Source organism: Vipera berus, assembly GCF_964194415.1.
Source record: "Vipera berus genome assembly, chromosome: 1".
NCBI lineage: Eukaryota > Metazoa > Chordata > Lepidosauria > Squamata > Viperidae > Vipera > Vipera berus.
Genome location: NC_138202.1, coordinates 271,384,852 through 271,403,841, shown reverse-complemented (window position 1 = coordinate 271,403,841; position 18,990 = coordinate 271,384,852). Strand labels below are relative to the sequence as shown.

Sequence of the window (18,990 nt, the reverse complement as noted above, 5' to 3'; positions counted from 1 at the left end):
ACCTTCGCTCCTTTCGGCGCGATCTAAAAACTTATTTATTTGAGCAATCTGACCTGGTCTGATGGGTTAGGGTTGGGGTTTTAATATGTTTTAATTAATTACTGTTTTAAACTTGGGCATAATATTTAATCGTTTTTTAACTTTTGTATTTTGTTTTTATATTTATTGCCCTGTACACCGCCCTGAGTCCTTTGGGAGAAGGGCGGTATAAAAATATAATATATAAATAAATAATAAATAAATAAATAAATAAATAAATAAATAAATAAATAAATAAATCTTCATGGCGTGTAAAGAGCACTCAATGCATTTGGGGATTGGCCAGCATTCAGCGCCATATAAAGCTACTGGGTGTGCCATTCTTTTAAAAGATAAAAACGAATTACTTTTATTATAATGAAAGGTAATAAATGAATTTGAAAATTTTTTATTATTGCTGTGGCAATAGAAGAAATATATTACAGATTTTATTCTTGTGGTAAGCAAAAAACTGTTTACATGTAAGTAAACACTGGTGGTTAGATTTTGCCATTATTTTTACGCTTCTGATATGATAAACTGAAAGTACCGTAAATACTTGAGTATAAGCCGACTCGAGTATAAGCCGAGACCCCCATTTTCACCCCCAAAAACTGGAAAAAGTTCGTGACTCGAGTATAAGCCGATCCGCCGTTCTGCAAGCCTCCGCCGCCAGCAGAGGCTCGATCCGCCATTTTGCAAGCCTGAATACACAGGAATACCCTGTGTGGCCGCGGCTCTCGGGGAAGCCCTGGCTGTCCGCTTCCTCGCTCCACGCTGCCATTCGGGCCCGCGCGTTCCCCGGGCAAATCGCGGCGCCCAGCAGGCGAGGAAACACACCCGCTCCAGTCGCCCCCCCTTCCCTCAGGAGACGCGAAGCAAGTGACCGCCCGGAGCTTACCGAGGACTTGTGCGCGGCCGAGGCTTCGGTGCTTCCAGGATCGCGCACACCTCTCCCAAGCCGCCGCCGTCCGGAGACCTGCCGAAGTTTGGGGAGATTTGGGGAGGTGCGCGCGCACCTCCCCAAACCTCCCCAAACGTCAGCAGGTCTCCGGATCTCCGTGCCCTGCCTGCCTGCTTCTTTCCGCAGCGGAAAGAAGCAGGCAGGCAGGTCATGGAGATCCGGAGACCTGCTGACGTTTGGGGAGGTTTGGGCACCTCCCCAAACGTCGGCAGGTCTCCGAATCTCCGTGCCTTGCCTGCCTGCTTCTTTCCGCAGCGGAAAGAAGCAGGCAGGCAAGGCACGGAGATCCGGAGACCTGCTGACGTTTGGGGAGGTTTGGGGAGGTGCCCAAACCTCCCCAAACGTCAGCAGGTCTCCGGATCTCCTCCCCAAACCTCCCCAAACGTCGGCAGGTCTCCGGATCTCCGTGCCTTGCCTGCCTGCTTCTTTCCGCTGCGGAAGGAAGCAGGCAGGCAAGGCACGGAGATCCGGAGACCTGCCGACGTTTGGGGAGGTTTGGGGAGGTGCCCAAACCTCCCCAAACGTCAGCAGGTCTCCGGATCTCCGTGCCTTGCCTGCCTGCTTCTTTCCGCAGCGGAAAGAAGCAGGCAGGCAAGGCACGGAGATCCAGGAATGAAAATCCTTGTTCTAAAGGGACAAATTTCTTCTTGAATAGAACGGAAAGAAATTTCAGAGGAGAGGGTTTCTTTAAAATAAAATAAAATCTGAATATGGTAAAAAGTAAGATGATAGATTTGTCCATCTAACAGACCTTTGTGTGGTTAGTCCATTAAAGTCTGGATTTGGATCATATTATATGTGCTCCTGAACATGGCTTGCTGACGTTTGGGGAGGTTTGGGCACCTCCCCAAACCTCCCCAAACGTCGGCAGGTCTCCGGACCTCCGTGCCTTGCCTGCCTGCTTCTTTCTGCAGCGGAAAGAAGCAGGCAGGCAAGGCACGGAGATCCGGAGACCTGCCGACGTTTGGGGAGGTTTGGGGAGGAGATCCGGAGACCTGCTGACGTTTGGGGAGGTTTGGGCACCTCCCCAAACCTCCCCAAATGTTCGCAGGTCTCTGGACCTCCGTGCCTTGCCTGCCTGCTTCTTTCCGCAGCGGAAAGAAGTGACCTGCCTCCGTGACCTGCCGCAGCGGAAAGAAGCAGGCAGGCAAGGCACGGAGATCCGGAGACCTGCCGACGTTTGGGGAGGTTTGGGGAGGTGCGCGCGCACCTCCCCAAACCTCCCCAAACTTCGGCAGGTCTCCGGACGGCGGTGGCTTGGGAGAGGTGCGCGCAATCCCAGAAGCACCAAAGCCTCGGCCGCGCACAAGTCCTCGGTAAGTTTTTTTTGTTGACTGGAGTATAAGCCGAAGTGGAATTTTTCAGCCCAAAAAGTGGGCTGAAAAATTCGGCTTATACTCAAGTATATACGGTATCTTTTCCAGCTAGCAACCAGGCAGAAGTGGCCATCGTCCTTGACAAGAAGCCGTTCTTCCATTACGACAGCCTGAGTCCTTGAAGATTCTGTTTCACGTTGAGCAGCTCCTTCTCTTGCCTTGTCTTCTCCTGCTTGAAGGCTGACCTGTTTGCTTTCTTTTCTATCCTGCGTTCCTAATGGGGAAATAATTTACAATATGAATATATATATCACTCCATGCAAATGTTCTCAAAGCAATCAGCATTGCAGATACAATTTTAGCAATATCTGTCTCAGAACTCTTGGCAGGTGAGGCTTGATGCACTGAAAGGTCTAATTTTTCAGATAATAATAATAATAATAATAATAATAATAATAATAATAATAATAATAATAATAATAATAATAATAATTATTATTATTATTATTAGTAGTAGTAGTAGTAGTAGTAGTAGTTGTTGTTGTTGGAAGGGACCTTGGAGGTCATCTAGTCCAACCCCCTGCTCAGGCAGGAAACCCGATACCATTTCAGGCAAATGGCTATCCAGTTTCTTCTTAAATACTTCCAGTGTTGGAGCATCCACAGCTTCTGGAGGCAGGTTGTTCCACTGGTTAGTTGTTCTAACTGTCAGGAAGTTTCTCCTTAGTTCTAGGTTGCTTCTCTCCTTGACTAGTTTCCATCCGTTGCTTCTTGTCCTGCCTTCAGGTGCTTTGGAGAATAGCTTGACTCCCTCTTCTTTGTGGCAGCCCCTGAGATATTGGAACACTGCTATCATGTCACCTCTCACTCTTCTCTTCGTTAAACTACACATACCCAATTCCAGCAACCGTTCCCTATATGTTTTAGCCTCCAGTCCCTCAATCATCTTTGTTGCTCTTCTCTGTACCCTTTCTAGAGTCTCGACATCTTTTTTACATCGTGGTGACCAAAACTGGATGCAGTATTCCAGGTGTGGCCTTACCAAAGCATTGTAAAGTGGTATTAGTACTTCACTAGATCTTGATTCTATCCCTCTGTTAATGCAGCCTAGCACTGTGTTGGCTTTTTTGGCAGCTGCAGCACACTGCTGGCTCATATTGAAGTGATACTCTTCACACTTTTTAAAGCAAGGCACATATCTTCGTTTTTTATTTTCACTATGTATGTGTCTGCATTTACAGTAGTAAACCAGGAGTTTCCACCCCACGCAGCATAGTGTGTGCAATTTAGAGATGATCTAATCAAATGAACATAAACGCCGTTTCAAACCATTCCATTCATATCTTGCCTAAGAGGGCAATCTACCATTCTTAGCATCTCATGTCTCCCTGTTTCTTCCTAAAGAAATATTTTCCACAAGAGACTAAGAGGGAGAAAAAAAAACACTGCAAGGGACTAAGGGGGGGGGGGTGAACTCCCCACAATGGAGGTCTATGGAGATTCTCAGTCATCCAGGTCATGGTTGTCCCAAACGTTGCTCAGTTTGTGCATATACCACATTGCTCAAACTGAGCAATGTGGTATATGCAGTACAATGGATTGAGCCATATGCAGATCTTTACATTGGGGAAACAAAACCACCACTTCATAAATGCATGGCACAACATAAGAGAGCAAACCCATCAGGACAATTTTCAGCAGTCCATCTGCATTTAAAAAACAAAGGCCACTCTTTCAAAGACAGCAAAGTCCACATTTTGGACAGAGAAGACTGCTGGTTTGAAAGAAGGGTCAAAGAGGCCATCTATGTCAAAATTGAACAGCCCTCTCTCAACAGAGGGAAAGGGATACAACATCATCTATCTCCAGTCTACAATAAAGTCCTTTCAACAGTTCCAGGCACTACTCAGATGGCCTGACAACACAGATAAGCCTCCAGGGGCTTCAATGATTCACGCTAAAAGAATGCAAATGACCAGCTATCTGCAAGGAGTATAAATCCTGTCATTCCCCACCATCCAATCAGAGCTGAAGAAGCTTCTTGGATGAGAAGCGAAACGTCTTCAAGGAAAACAAGAAAGTCCATGAAAAAAGCACCTTTAGGATCCCCACAATGGATTATTGGGGAGACAGGAGGTGGAAGGCAAGGTTTAATCCGTTGCACGCTTTCCTTAGTCTGTTGAGGGAGAAGGGTCCCCCTTTTATAGTTACTAACTTACGGTGGAAGGGGTAGGACTTGCTAATTAACATCCAGAAATCCTCTGATCTGGGATTTATTTATTTTTTTCAAATCAACAAGTTTTTCCACAGCCACAAAATAGTTTGGCTGAGTTCTCAATTACTACTATTGAACCATGTAAGCATCAAGCTCCCTTCGTCCAGTGCGCTCCCACAGGGAGGGTCTTCTCAGGGTGCCACCGGTAAGAGATTGCTGGCGGACGACACCCAGGGATAGGGCCTTCTCAGTGGGAGCGCCTGCCCTCTGGAACCAGCTGCCAGTGGAGCTTAGGACTGCCCCCGGCCTCCGTTCATTCCGCCGGGACCTTGAAGACCTGGCTCTTCGAGCTCTCTGGCCCAGGCTGAGAATTTTAATTTTAATTTTAATTTTAACTGGGGTTTTATTTGTTCAGGGACGGATATAATTTTTTAAATTGTTTTTAACTTTTGTATTTTTGTTTTTAATCACCCTATAAACCGCCCTGAGTCCTTTGGGAAAGGGCGGTATATAAATGTAATAAAATAAAAATAAATAAATAAATAAAGATAATCCGTATTTTACTCAACTAGTATTGTATACACCTCCTCAGTTTTAAAAACTGAGGATAATTTATGAAAAAAAGTACAGAGAAAAACAAGGCCAAAAGGCAACTGTCATTCCTTCCATAAACCCCTCCCTAAACTACAAAAGCAGCCCATGACCATCATCTGAGCTAATCTAAGCCAGATGGAACAGAATTATTTCTACCGCCTTAAGTAGGGCAAACCAAAATCCTAAATGGAGGTATTCTATAAGGTGAGAGTTGCCATTGAGAAAGCATGCCTGCAGGTCCCGTACCTTCCACTTCCCAAGAGCCATTTCCCTCTGAGGAAAAAAAACACCATACAAGATAGCCTGAATCTGACAGGCAAAGATAGTCCTTTAAGTATGTAAGCGGCAAGCCTTGTACAGTTTTTACACATTAAAACCAGCCCCTTGAATTGGCCTTGGAAGTTTATTAGCAATTGGTGCAGGGGGTCTAGGACATAATGTTACAAAATCTCTGTTCTTTCTTAATAACTGTATCACTACATTTTTCAGAACTTTTCCAGAACTTTTTGAAGTCAAGAAAGCAAAGGCTCAGAATGAACAAAGTCTTGCAACAAGTGCCTAAATGGCAATCCTGTAATAATCTATTTTGAGCTCCATCCTGTGGGAATAATATATACACTACACAACATTCCAGTTATTTAATATATATTTGTGAGTTATGACCTAACAGTAGTTATTCCCCTTGCTTCAGTCAATTAAAGGTTAATAAAGTTAATTAATGAAATACATTTATTTTAAACAATTTAAATAAAACTTACTTTTCGCTCTTCTTTGATAGCTTGTTTCCTAGCTTTCCGATCCTCCTTACTCTCATCTTTAGAGCGTGGCTGAGCGGATGCTCTTGGCAAATCAGAGTCATTAATCCTTTGCATGCGCTCAGCCTGTTTAGCTGTAGATCCTCTCTGAGGCAAAACATCTAGAGGGATTCCTGTCTTCTTAGACACTCTAATTGATTTAAGCTATAAAAAATACATGGAACTAATGAATTTTTTAAAACAATGAGTTAACTGGGTCAATGAAGCCTGCAGAAGCCAAAATACTAAGCCAGGTAATAAACTGAACAAAATGTTTAGATGTCACTGGGGGGAAAAATTGGTCCCTATGTTAATTCATGTTTGATATGTTAATTCCTTATACATGCAGTATACATTCATTCACTCATTCATTCCTGTTCAGCACTTTAATAAATTACAAGCTGGATCCAACTTAATCCTCCCTCCCTCCTTCTCTAAACCTTAATTTATATGTTTCTAGATTTTGGAGGTGAGTACTACTAGTAAAGGACTAACTTTCAAAGAGACAGACCACAAACTGTACACTATTTCTACAGCAAGTTTTCTCTCTTTCTCTTTCTTTCTTTCTTTCTTTCTTTCTTTCTTTCTTTCTTTCTTTCTTTCTTTCTTTCTTTCTTTCTTTTTTCTTTCTCTTTCTTTCTCTCTTTCTTTCTTTTTTCTCTCTCTCCTACACATCCACACCCACTCTTATATGGTTGCTCAATTCACACAAAATAACTTTGGATGATGTACAACAATTGAATAAAATACAAAGGGATAAAAACATAAATGGATAAAAAGAAATAATTAAAATAAAAATACTTTCAAAACATTTTAAACGATACAAATCCCACGTAGAGAGCAAGAATATCAATCACAGTGGAGCCAACTACAGTTCTCAAAAACCCCAAGGCCAGATGACATAACTAGGTCTTGAAGGACTTCCTAAAGAATAGCATGGAAGGAATGAGCTTAACCTGGGGGGGGGGAGGAGGGGGAGAATGTGCTACAAGGAGAATGTCATGGCAGAGAAGGTCTGCCTTCTGGGGCCCATGTAATGCAAATCCCTGGCTGATAGAAACCATGTCTACTCTGTTAGATCTAACGGGAAGTCAATTGGTGAGGGGTTTTTTTTGCAAGTTTCTGGCATTTATTTCCAGTTTCCAGCAAAATTTACGGCCATAATTCTGGGCTCAGTTATGGTGGTAGGTCAAGGGCTTTTGCAATTAAAAATCCCCTTAATCAGATTTTTGAATATACCTCTAATAGTTCTTTGCATCCCATTCACTGTAATAAGAAGTCCTTAAAAGTGTAATGGAAACTTCCACTCACCTTTTTTGGCACCTCAATAAGTTTTGGATGATTGTATAAGTTTGAATAAGTACCTTAAAGAGAAGACATAAAGGTTAGCTTATTAAGAATCTAATTTTCTCCTGAACTTTTGATTTGAAATGTCTGAAACACTTTATTAATAAACAATGTTTAAAACTCAAATTATCATGAAGGTCTTTGAAGCTAATGAACGTGTATGATAATTAAGTACCGTATATTAAAAAAAGCAAAACCTGCTTAAAAGGAAATTAGTAAACCTGATTCTTAGCAAAACCAGCATTATTCCTATAAAAATATTCACAATTCCACATGAAGGGTCCATGGTACTCTCTGAGCTTGGTTGTTTTCTTGTAGAGATGTTTTATCACCAAACTAGGTAACTCTGCATATTGCTGTTGCTATTAAATGCCAGATTAACAAAACCTTCTTTTATGGCTGACCTGGTGTAGATTGTTGAGATGTGACTGCGTCTGGAAATTTATCTTGGAAATGTGCCTATTTGGGTTCTGGGTGAAGTATTTAGGGTGAGGGGTGGCAATTGTTATATGGGTGTCTCTTATGGCTTTCAAAGGCACAGCTTCACAAGTTACTGGATGTGAGATTCTGTTCATTAATTTGGGGTCTAATGATCAGTTGAGATCCCTGCACCCTGCTGCATAGCAACATCCCTGCCTGAGCTCCTTGACTCCTATCTCAGGGTTTGGCACTGGAAATCCCCAGGCCTGGGGAATTTCAATCTGCATGCCTTAGGAATGGGCTCCAGGGTCCCATGACAACTGTGGGCCTATCCCAGGTCATCTAGGACCTATTGTTGTTTTTCTGTTGTTGTGGCAGCAATGGTAAGGTGATCTGGAATTGAAAGATCTCTCTGTGGGTCTTCTGTCATGGTAACCATGAAATTCTCTGATGCTGCCCTCCACCACAGGAAGGCTGGACCTGTTTGATTGGTTCATCTACGGCAACTGAGGGACCGAAAGGCTTCCAGAGGGAGCTGGGGGTTGTTCTTAATGGTCTGCAGCACACTCTAGTTCTGGCTGTCGCTTGGAATAAGAGGCAAGGCTTTTGTTGTAATTCAGTGTCAGCCTGTGCTCCCAGCAGCTGAGTCCAATGAATCTGAGGAGGAGGAGGAGGGGTTTGGAGAGCCTTTGGTGTCAAGAGGCAGGTGCTGATGCACTGCAGGACTCTCAGCCTGGCCCCTCCAGTCATGTTCCTCATGAGGCTCAGCTGTGTGAGTATGAGGTGTCGGACTTAAGAGGAGTCACAGCTGAATCTGTTTAGAGACGCTAGAAGAAGAAGGCAATCCAGCAGAGAAGAGCAGAGTAGAGCAAATCAATGAGGCAAGTCAGTGAGAGGAGAAGGCAGTGAGAAGCCATGCCTTGGGACTGATAATAAAAGGGGAAGGTGTGGGCGGGGCTGGTTGCTGAAGGCAACCATTTGGAGACATTCTAAGAGAATCCTGGTCTGTTCTTGATACTTCTGTTTAACTCTTGTTTGTTGACTCGTTTGATATTTTGATTCATTTATTGAAGGAAATATTCTGTTGTTTGTTTGAACTATAAATAAATTTGGGTTGGGTTTTCCCAGCCTATTGACTGTAAAAAGGAAAAAGGGGTTGTCCCTGATACACAAACAGGGCCGGTCGTAGGCTGGAACAAAACAGCTTTGGACGAGAATCAGAGGTCCCTGACCTTTTGGGCACCAGGGATTAGTTCTGTGGAGAAAGCTTTTTCCATGGACTGGAGAGTGCATGGTTTTGTGTGCTGCCTGCATCCCATGAATGGTGCTTTGCTTGTTTGTGCGGACTGGTTGCTGGCATGTCGCGGTCCAGTACCGGTCCACAGACTGGGGGTTGGGGACCCCTGAACTAGATCATGCCCATGCAACCTCTCCTGGCTCATGATCCTGTCACTTTACATGTTTCAAGGATATGTTGAGGGAGATGAAACAGATTAAAACAGGTTGACATCTGGAATGTTTCTGGAGATCACTGAGGAGTGAACTTGACCAAACATGGGTGAAATTTTTAATGGTTTTTATACAGTATATTCTTTATTACTATGTATGCCATCCAGTCACTATATGGGCAGCTAATACAAATATGAGCAAATAAATAAATACTCACTCAAAATGGATTCACAATCCCATTTTTCTTTTGGTTCTTCAATTATTAAAGTTACCATTTCTTCAATCTCATCTTCTTCCTCATTCAAGGGTAACTCTGCTTCTTTCTTGGTTTCAATAGCATCAACTTTCACACAACTTTCAAAGAAAAAGAAAGATGCATAAGGCAAATAAATTAAATGTTTTAAAATACTGTCATTTTCAAAAACCTGCAACTTTTTTTTACTTAAATCAGTATTATTTAGACTAGCTAATTATCTGAGAATTATGGTCATTAAGGAGATCACCATGGGACTGACTCAATTTTACAGAGAGAAACCTGAAATAAGTGCCAGGTTTGGGCAAAAACACCATAAATTGCGTCCATGTGACCATAAGGTAAAGGTAAAGGTTCCCCCGCACACGTGTGCTAGTCGTTTCCGACTAGGGGCTGGTGCTCATCTCCGTTTCAAAGCCGAAGAGCCAGCGCTTGTCCGAGGACGTCTCCGTGGTCATGTGGCCGTCATGACTGGACACCAAAGGCGCACGGAACGCTGTTACCTTCCCACCGGAGTGGTCCCTATTTTTCTACTTGCATTTTTACATGCTTTCGAACTGCTAGGTTGGCAGAAGCTGGGACGAGTAACAGACTCTGCTACGCGGCACTCGGGATTCGACCCGCCAAACTGCCGACCTTCTGATCGACAAGCTCAGCGTCCTAACCCACTGAGCCACCGCGTCCCTATGTGACCATAATAGGGGTTTGGAACTGGGTCATAAGTACCTTTTGGAGAGGGTGTTGTAACTTAAGACTGGTTGCTAAACAACTGGTTCACAGACCTGTTAACATTGTAATCAGTAATCAATCCAGATATAACCAAAGTCTTAACTGGGTTCTTTCCTGAAATGTGCCAGAGCCATATGATTTATTAAAGAAATATATTCATTTTATCACTAGATGTTTTGCTGAACTCACTAGAGATGCGTATAAAAAGATACCAGTAATTAAAAAGATTCCCTCCTCTTTGCATTAACAGAAAAGATGAAGCTCTTGCCAGCTACGACGGTCATTGCTCAACCTCCATAGAGGGAAGAAAGGCTTGGCAGATGGCTACACTGCTGTTTGGGTACGAGGCACTACTTTCTAAAGTTAAGACTTTTTAAGCACTGAGATATGACAGTTAATTATGCTTTAAACCACTGGTTTAACATTAGTAGTATCAGTGTTTTATCTATAAGCTGCTCCTTGTTGAACAGGTACGCAGACATTTTCTAAGAAGCATGCTACCCAGTAAAGGACACTTTACGTACTCCTTTGCTTTCTCTCTGAAGTAGTCATTCAAAACTTCCTGTAATCGAGTACTGTCACTTTGAATGAAACCTTCTAACTCGGCATTATCCAGTGGTCCAATTTCATCATCATCAAATTGTTCGAAAAACTAAATATAAAACAAATTATTGTACTTAAATCAATTCCATATGCTTTCAATAGCAAACTTAAATCACAATCCTCAATGTATTTAAAAACAAATTTAAAATGTATTCAAGGACAATTAATTTACATTCCCTCCCCTTTATATAACGACCATTTTCCACTGATGAAAAAAGCCCATGTAACAAAAGTTACTGTCAGCCCAGTGATTGAGCTTAATTTCTTAATTTATATAGCCACCCAACTCACAAACAAGTGATTCTGGGTGTTATGCAAGAAAACTAAAAAAGAAATAAATATCTCAAATCATTATCACTGGCAAATATTAAAGCGTTAAACACTTTAATTTCTTTTAGACAAGAAATAAGGTACAAGTCAAGATAGCATTAGATACAGTATTATACAACTTAAAATTCTTAACGAAAAGCACATTGACAGAGCAATAGTTTTACATATGAGAGGGGCGTTAAGAGATCAGGATTAAAATTAAGTAACATTTTCCAAATATATGCCAATAATTACAATAACTGTTGTAAGTTTATTTCACCTTCTCAAATCTTTCATCCAGAAGTGTCAGTTGTTCATTTCTTCTCATGACCGAAGAGGTCATGGAATACTCTGTGAAACGGCTCTTGGTCTCTTCTTCCATGAAAAGGAACTCTTTCATCTTCCCTTTAAAATCACTGTCATCTGACAAAGGACCTTCAGAATCATAGTCTTCACCACTTTGAAAATCTTCTCCATCCTCTTCCTCCTCCATATCTTCCCATGCATCTTCATCTTCAGATAAGCTGGCAATAACATATACATTGGCTTCCTTAAATTTACACTTCACTTTACTAATAGGCTAATAGTTCATGGTTTTTCATGTACTGTATTTTCCCAGAAGTAAGACCTACCCCAGAAATAAGCCTTGGCTTGATTTTTTGCGGGGTGGGCCCAAAATAAGCCCTAGGCGCACACCTAAAAATCAAGCTAGGGTGGGGGTGGGAGGGTGGAGCTGCCCCATGCGCCCTGTACCACTTGCCTTGCAGCTAGGCCTCTCCTTGCCAGCCCACTTCTGCGGCGTCCCCAGATCTGCATTTCAGTCAGAGGCCTTTCTGGAAGGCCTCTGCAGCCGAGAACCGAGCTATGGATTGAATCCATTGCTTGGTTATTGGCTGCAGAGGCCTTCCAGAAAGGCCTGACTGCAAAATGCAGGCCCGAGCTCCATTCTCAGCTGAAGAACGAAGCTGTTCCTTTGACTGCAGAAGAAGTGGCAGCTGGGTGGGGCTGCAGGTGCCAGAGGTGAATGGAAAAGAAACACACACACACGAAAATACGATCTGGTGCCATTTTCAGAGGCAAAAAAAAAGACCGGGTCTTATTTTCAGGGAAACACAGTACTACTGTACAGTATAACTAAGAATGAAATAGTAGTTAATCAATCAAGACCTGAAAAAGGTATAAAGAGTGGAATAATTTTGATACACCCAGTATTAGGATTCCCTTTCCAGTAGAAAAATGAATAAGATAATAAAAACATAGTCACATGTTTTTCATTCCATTACCAAGAGAGTTCCTTCTCCAGTTCTAGGCTTTCAGGTTTATTAGCTCTTAAAATGAAGTCATCTTCAAGCAGATTATCTGGACTGTCAAAATCAAAGTCATCATCTAGTGCTGCAATAATGTCAGGATCAAGATCCGGTCTAGGCCCTATTGTTAGATAAAACACTATGTTAAAAAGCAGTTTTGACAGGATTAAGTCATTTCTCAGAATTATCCATTTCCCTGAACACGTGTTATTTAACAAACAGGAAAAATAATTCATACATCAGCAATTAGTTAGAAAACTACCCCCAGATCAAACCTGATAATTTTTCAAAAGTGTTTTAAGGTTCAATTGAATGGAGTAGTGATCAGTATTGTCTTCTTGACTTGATTAAAATAACGTGTTACCTCAAGGCAAGCAACAGCTATCTTATGCACCCTTGTAATTTATCTCTTTCTACAGATTAGGATAGTAACAGAATTCCTCAATCACATATACATTAATAACGTGAAGAACAGATTAAAACGGTCTTAAAGAAAAAGTTTCATTTTTCACATCAAATATAAGTGCACATGAAAGAATGCAGTGTAAATGAAGTACCTGGAACAGGAGCAGCTTTATTTAATAGTCCCACATCTTCTTCAAATTCTGATGCAAATACTGAGGAGGGCAGATTAATGGTAGGAGCCTAAAGAACAAAGAATTAGCACTACTAATGAATAAAAATGAGGTACTTGTTAGGTCTATCACAAAATAATTCAATGGGTGATTTAAAAAAAGTACGTGAAAATTGTTTTAAAAATTAAACATTGTTTAAAAAAATTAAACTTTAAATTTAGGTACTACTAGTTTGATTTGAACATACATATCGTAATTATAGGAAATGCCAGTACAGCACTTAAGAACATTTTTACTTACCGGAATGTGTTGAATTTCATCTTCTACCTCCCCTTCTGTAGACACTACAATTCTGCCTTGATTTGGGAAGCTTGATGGAACAAGTTCAGAAGGTCCTGAAGCTTCCTTCAAATGTTGCAAGTAATCGTAATCATCGTCAAAGAATACTCCATATTTCCGCTGTTCTTCTCTTCTTTTTTCATCATTTCTCTAAAGGCATTGAAGAGGGAAATTACTGAATTTAGCTAATGTTGCTGTCAAACAAAGAAAAAAAGCACAATGATTCCAATTACTTTCTACACATCTTTGCAGCAATGTTGATGTTCAGAGAATTCAGAATTCCTCTATTAGGAACAAGATACAGAGAGCCTTGACATTATTTCTGCAACATCATTTTCCCACAATGCTCAACTCAAGTGCCTCCTGAAAGCCCATCCACAGGCAGAATAGCCCTTCTCCATCCTTTCACCTAAAATAAGCATTTAAGCTGCTTTTCTTCAGCTTTTGTCATTTCTTATTACCTTTAATGTAGGCAAGAGAACTCTCTGGGGTGCACTATCATCCGCCGTCAAAGGGTCCTTCTGACTTCTATGCACTACATGAAATGTTACAGCTTTTTTCTTTTCTATGAAAGGTTTCTTCCGTCTGTGGGGCTGCAAAACAAGAGACAATGGAACAAGACTGATAAGGGTTTCACTACTTATCTAAGTAAATGGGTTATTTATATCCTCCCTAGGAATATAATTGTAAAAAAAAATTTTTTTATGCTACCCAGAGTCACAGTACTCTGATCAGGGCGATCGTATAGGCCATACAAACAAACCAACAAACAAATCTGTTACATCTTTACTTAGTTAACTGATGCATACCAAATATTTAGAATTCTTTTAGCTTTTTAAAATGTGGTTAAATGTAACCAGGATAGATTGATTTGAGCTTTTTTGGGATGGTTTGTTTGCTTCCAGGGTTGTCCAGAACACAGAGTAGTTTGCAGCACTCTAGACAGCTTCTGGCACAGATATGTGTGGATCATCCCACTGCAGAGAATTTCCACATTGAATGTTTTTCCCATTGATACGTTTTATGGTTTATCTCTTTCAGGAGATGATTCTCAAGTTACTTGACATTATATACTGCATTCTACTGAAATAACTCTTTAGTGTGTAATAAAAAGCATAAAACCAAATCAAAGCCACAAATAGCAAAAATGACAACAATTACAATAAAAACAAAAGGCCTTTTCACTAAAAGATTTGTTTTAAGGCTTTCCTAAAGTGCAGACAATGAAATTAGATCCCACAGCTCCAGTAAACTTGGTAGATACAAAGAAGACTGAACTTCAGGTTGCCAAGAGCTAAGGTTTCATCTCAGTAAATTGGGGTGGGGAAACAATTGAAATTATAAAGGAAATCTTTGCTCAGTTATTCCTAACACAAACCATTTAGATCTTAAAAGTAATAAGTAATTTACAGTATATCTCATCAGGAAATAAATCAGCAGCCAATACAATGCCTTCAGCATAAGAATCTGACTCCACCCTAACGGCATCTAGGAAAGGAAAGTGAACAAATACTTTTAAGTGTCACAGTGGCTCCAATCTTCATGAAAGAAGACAGGAGGGAATAGTCACGATTACTTTTTCCTGGTCAAGTCTCATATCATGTGCAATGTGCAGCTACCGTTACCAGATAGGTACCTCACACAGATATCCAAGTGGTGACAGATTCTAGAAGCTACGCATATTTAATAGCTTCACATAGCAACCCTGAAAAACTATAATTATATCCTGTAAACCTAAAAACAGTTAAGATTTTCAGTGTTGCTATAGGTAAAGGTAAAGGTTCCCCTGCACATGCGTGCTAGTCGTTTCCGACTCTAGGGGCCAGTGCTCATCTCCGTTTCAAAGCCGAAGAGCCAGCGCTTGTCCGAGGACGTCTCCGTGGTCATGTGGCCGGCATGACTAGATGCCAAAGGCACACGGAATGCTGTTACCTTCTCACCGTAGTGGTCTCTATTTTTCTATTTGCATTTTTACGTGCTTTCGAACTGCTAGGTTGGCAGAAGCTGGGATGAGTAACAGGCGCTCACTCTGTTACGCGGCACTCGGGATTCGACCCGCCAAACTGCCGACCTTCTGATTGACAAGCTCAGCGTCCTAACCCACTGAGCCACCACGTCCCTTAGTGTTGCTATATGAGTTTATAAAATATGTGTATCATCTAGAATCTGTCATCACTTGGATTTCTGTGAGAGGCTTCCTGCTGGCAAAATCGTATTGAACTGCCCAAATATCCCATTATTTTATTGTTCTTTGTCTGCTGCCGTTGGGGTAGCCGGTGGCCGGGTTGGACGATGTCGTCCCATAAGACTTTCAAGATCAAGCGGTTCCTCGCTAAGAAGCAAACGCAGAACCATCCCATTCCACAGTGGATTCGCATGAAAACTGGCAATAAGATCAGGTACAATTCCAAGAGGCAGCACTGGAAAAGGACCAAGCTGGGCCTGTAAAGAGAAGCAGCTGCAACCTTCGCCATGTCTGTCTGGCAGCCAGCTTTTGTGCCCCAGGATGCCTCCCTTCTAAACAGAGCCCTATTTTCAAGACTGAATCTCCTCGTGTATTGTGTACTTTCCCCCCACTGTTTCCCCATTATTTTATTATTAGAAGTTTTCAAATGGCAATCTGTCCTTGACTCCATACCATTTAAGGTGCTGGTACTTACCTTTAAAGCCCTACATGGCCTAGGCCCGGGATATTTGCAGGACCGTCTGCTGCCGGGAACGACTTCCCATCGCCCAGTGCGCTCACACAGAGAGGGCCTCCTCAGGGTACCGTCGGCTAGACAATGTTGGCTGGCGACCCCCAGGGGGAGGGCCTTCTCTGTGGGAGCGCCTGCCCTGTGGAACCAACTCCCCCTTGAGCTCCGGATGGCCCCGGATCTCCGGTCCTTTCGCCGCGGCCTTAAAACTTTCCTTTTTCATCAGGCTGACCTGGACTGACGACAGGGGTTTTTAAAATGTTTTTAATTTTTAATTGTTTAGTTTAACTTATTTTGGGGCCGTTTATTTAATTTCTTTTAACTTTTGTATTGTTGTTTTTATTTATTTTTTATTTATTTTTATTCCATTTATATCCCGCCCTTCTCCGAAGACTCAGGGCGGCGTACAAGCTTAGCAATATTTTTTATTGTTGTTAGCCGCCCTGAGTCCTTCGGGAGATAGGGCGGCATAAAAGTTCAATCAATCAATCAATCAATCAATCAATCAATAAATAAAATTTCCTTAACTGTCCATCCAGCACAGTCTAACAGCCGCTTGGGGGTGTGTGTGAAAACCCTAATAAGCAGGCATATACATAGAATGAAGGCTACTGCTAAGCTTGTAAGCCGCCCTGAGTCTTCGGAGAAGGGCGGGATATAAATGGAATAAAAATAAAAATAAATAAATAAATATTTACATGAGCTGTGTTTTTAAAGTAATGCAGCCTCAGATTCAATGCCATTCAATGGCATTACAGGACATCGTGTGCCGGTGCCTCTCTTTGGGATTTCACCCATCCCGAAATGTCCCCCCCGTGAAAGGGACAGCAAGTTCATACATGCCGCGCCACTGGTGAGACGACAATGGGAAGAATTTCCTGACATCTCCCTCCATTTCTTTCCCAGATTATCCATCTTCCTCCGTGGAAGGGTGGGAGAACTGACACCTGCAGCCCAAGGCTGCCAGCCCGCTCAAGCCTGATCTTCACGCTCCGCTTACCATTGTGCGAGTCTCCGACGCGAATGACCGTCAAGCGCCGAATAACCCACGGAACCCACGGGCCACTTGCCAAACAGACCACTCCGCCACCTAACGAGCTTTGCTGCTTCACGTGTTCCGGTTCCGGGAAGGGATCGCTCTTCCCAAGTTGTCGCTCTCAGTTTCCGATCTCGTTGGTGCAATTCTAGCCATCTTGGAATATACCAATTGTTGTTGAAAAGGGTGGCAAGCAAATAAATGAGCTGGCTACATATCCGACAGCGCTAGAAGTATCGTCAAGCGAGGATGGAGTACACAGATTTTTTTTTCCCTTTCCGTGACAATAATAACATGTTCACGCCGGGAATGATCCCAACAAAACAATAAGCCTCAAGAATGCGCTCTCCCATTCCCAGCGGAAGTATTGGTAGAAAAGAGCAGCAGTTTGGAAAGGGCTAGAGCGGCATAGTTTATAGTTCCGTAGAGTGATGTCGCTTTATAGAAAGAAAAAAAAAAGATATCGGTATACTGGAAGTGCCCGTAAATGTGAGATGCATCATTTCTTTCACGTGATCTTTTGTGAATTACAGCTTGCCTGCTCGCATTAATCTCTGTTCTGCTTGCTCCGAGTGATGTTTGTCACTGTGTGAAAGAATATTATTATTAATAATAATAATATAAAGTTGGAAGGGACCTTGGAGGTCATCTAGTCCAACCCCCTGCTCAGGCAGGAAACCCTATACCATTTCAGGCAAATGGCTGTCCAGTCTCTTCTTAAAAGCCTCCAGTGTTGGAGCATTCACCACCTCTGGAGGCAGGTTGTTCCACTGGTTAATTGTTCTAACTGTCAGGAAGTTTCTCCTTAGTTCTAGGTTGCTTCTCTCCTTGACTAGTTTCCATCCGTTGCTTCTTGTCCTGCTTTCAGGTGCACTATAAATCTTACAGTTTGTAATACTAAGTTGCAGAATAACAAGAGTTGTAAGGGACCTTGGAGATCTTCTAGTCCAACCCACTGCTCAAGCATTGTTAGTCTATCCGGGGGTAGGCAACCTTGGCTCTTTTATGACTCGTGGAATTCAACTCCTGCTGGCTCAGGAATTCTGGGAGTTGAAGTCCACGAGTCATAAAAGAGCCAAGGTTGCCTACCCTGGGAACAAATGGCTGGCCAGTCTATGGAGCACCCACTACTTCTGAAGACGAGCCATTCCATTGATTAATTGTTCTCATCAACAGGAAATTTATAATTAATTTTAGGTTGAATCTCTCTCTGTAAAGCTTTCATCTGTTACTTCTTGTCCTGCCCTCAGGTGCTTTGGAGAATAGGTTGACTTCCTTGTCTCTGTGACAGTCTCTCAAATATTGGAAGACTGCTATCATTTTAACCCCAAGTCCTTCTCTTCTTTAGACTAGATGCTAGATATATCTGGTTCCTGCAGCTCTTCATCCTATACTTTTTACCTCCAGTCCTCTATATCAGGGGTGTCAAACTGCCGGCCCGTGGGCTGGATGCGTCATGCTGAAACTGCACCCACCCCATTGCTGGCAATGGAAAAAAAGTTTCGATACGTTGTGACACGTCATGTGACTTGCGAGTTTGACACCCCCTGCTCTATATTTACCTTTGTTCCACTTCTCTGTATTCAGTTTCTGAGTCTCAACATATTTTTTTGTATTGTGGTGAGCAATGCAGTATTTCAAGCGTGGCCTTACCAGTGCAGCATAAAGTGGTACTTCCATGTGATCCTGATGGGGGTGCAACCTAAGACTGCATTGGCTTTTTGGGCAACTGCATCACATTGCTGAATGAAATGATTGTTCACTAGGACTCCTAGGTCCCTCTCACAATTACTACTGTTAAGCCAGGTATCACCTATTCAATAACTGTGTTTGGCTTTTCTTGCCTAAGTATAAGATCTTATTTTTCTCATCACTGAATTGTATTTTACTGGCTAGGGCCCAATGCTCAGGTTTTGTCAAGATCCTTCTGGATCTTGAGCCTATCTTCTATCTAAAGTGTTGGCTATTTCCCCCCCCCCCCATTGGTGTTATCTGCGAGTTTGATAAGTTCCCTTTCTATCCCTTC

The 18,990-nt window shown here is 42.3% G+C and overlaps 2 protein-coding genes across 2 annotated transcripts; one reads left to right on the top strand and one right to left on the bottom strand.

Annotated features, from left to right (window-relative positions):
- Window positions 1-411: 411 nt before the first annotated feature.
- On the bottom strand, window positions 412-17,066 carry LTV1 (LTV1 ribosome biogenesis factor). Its single transcript, XM_081340783.1, has 12 exons — window positions 16,929-17,066; window positions 13,694-13,825; window positions 13,194-13,382; window positions 12,876-12,963; window positions 12,295-12,439; window positions 11,292-11,535; window positions 10,624-10,751; window positions 9,335-9,471; window positions 7,213-7,265; window positions 5,866-6,066; window positions 2,397-2,572; window positions 412-567 (listed from the first exon to the last, which is right to left on the bottom strand). The coding sequence occupies exons 1-11, from the start codon at window positions 16,929-16,931 to the stop codon at window positions 2,459-2,461; spliced, it is 1,434 nt and encodes a 477-aa protein (XP_081196909.1). The 5' UTR covers window positions 16,932-17,066; the 3' UTR covers window positions 412-567; window positions 2,397-2,458.
- On the top strand, window positions 15,492-15,808 carry LOC308666948 (large ribosomal subunit protein eL39-like). Its single transcript, XM_081325972.1, has one exon. The coding sequence runs from the start codon at window positions 15,525-15,527 to the stop codon at window positions 15,678-15,680; it is 156 nt and encodes a 51-aa protein (XP_081182098.1). The 5' UTR covers window positions 15,492-15,524; the 3' UTR covers window positions 15,681-15,808.
- Window positions 17,067-18,990: the final 1,924 nt, after the last annotated feature.

Excerpts from the sequence above, each read along its gene's own strand:
- LOC308666948 (XM_081325972.1), top strand. The coding sequence starts at position 15,525 with ATGTCGTCCCATAAGACTTTCAAGATCAAGCGGTTCCTCGCTAAGAAG.
- LTV1 (XM_081340783.1), bottom strand. Across the intron at positions 13,383-13,693 it reads TTCTCTTGCCTACATTAAAG|AGAAATGATGAAAAAAGAAG; the intron begins GTAATAAGAAAT and ends CAATGCCTTTAG. Across the intron at positions 10,752-11,291 it reads TGGATGAAAGATTTGAGAAG|TTTTTCGAACAATTTGATGA; the intron begins GTGAAATAAACT and ends TTTTATATTTAG.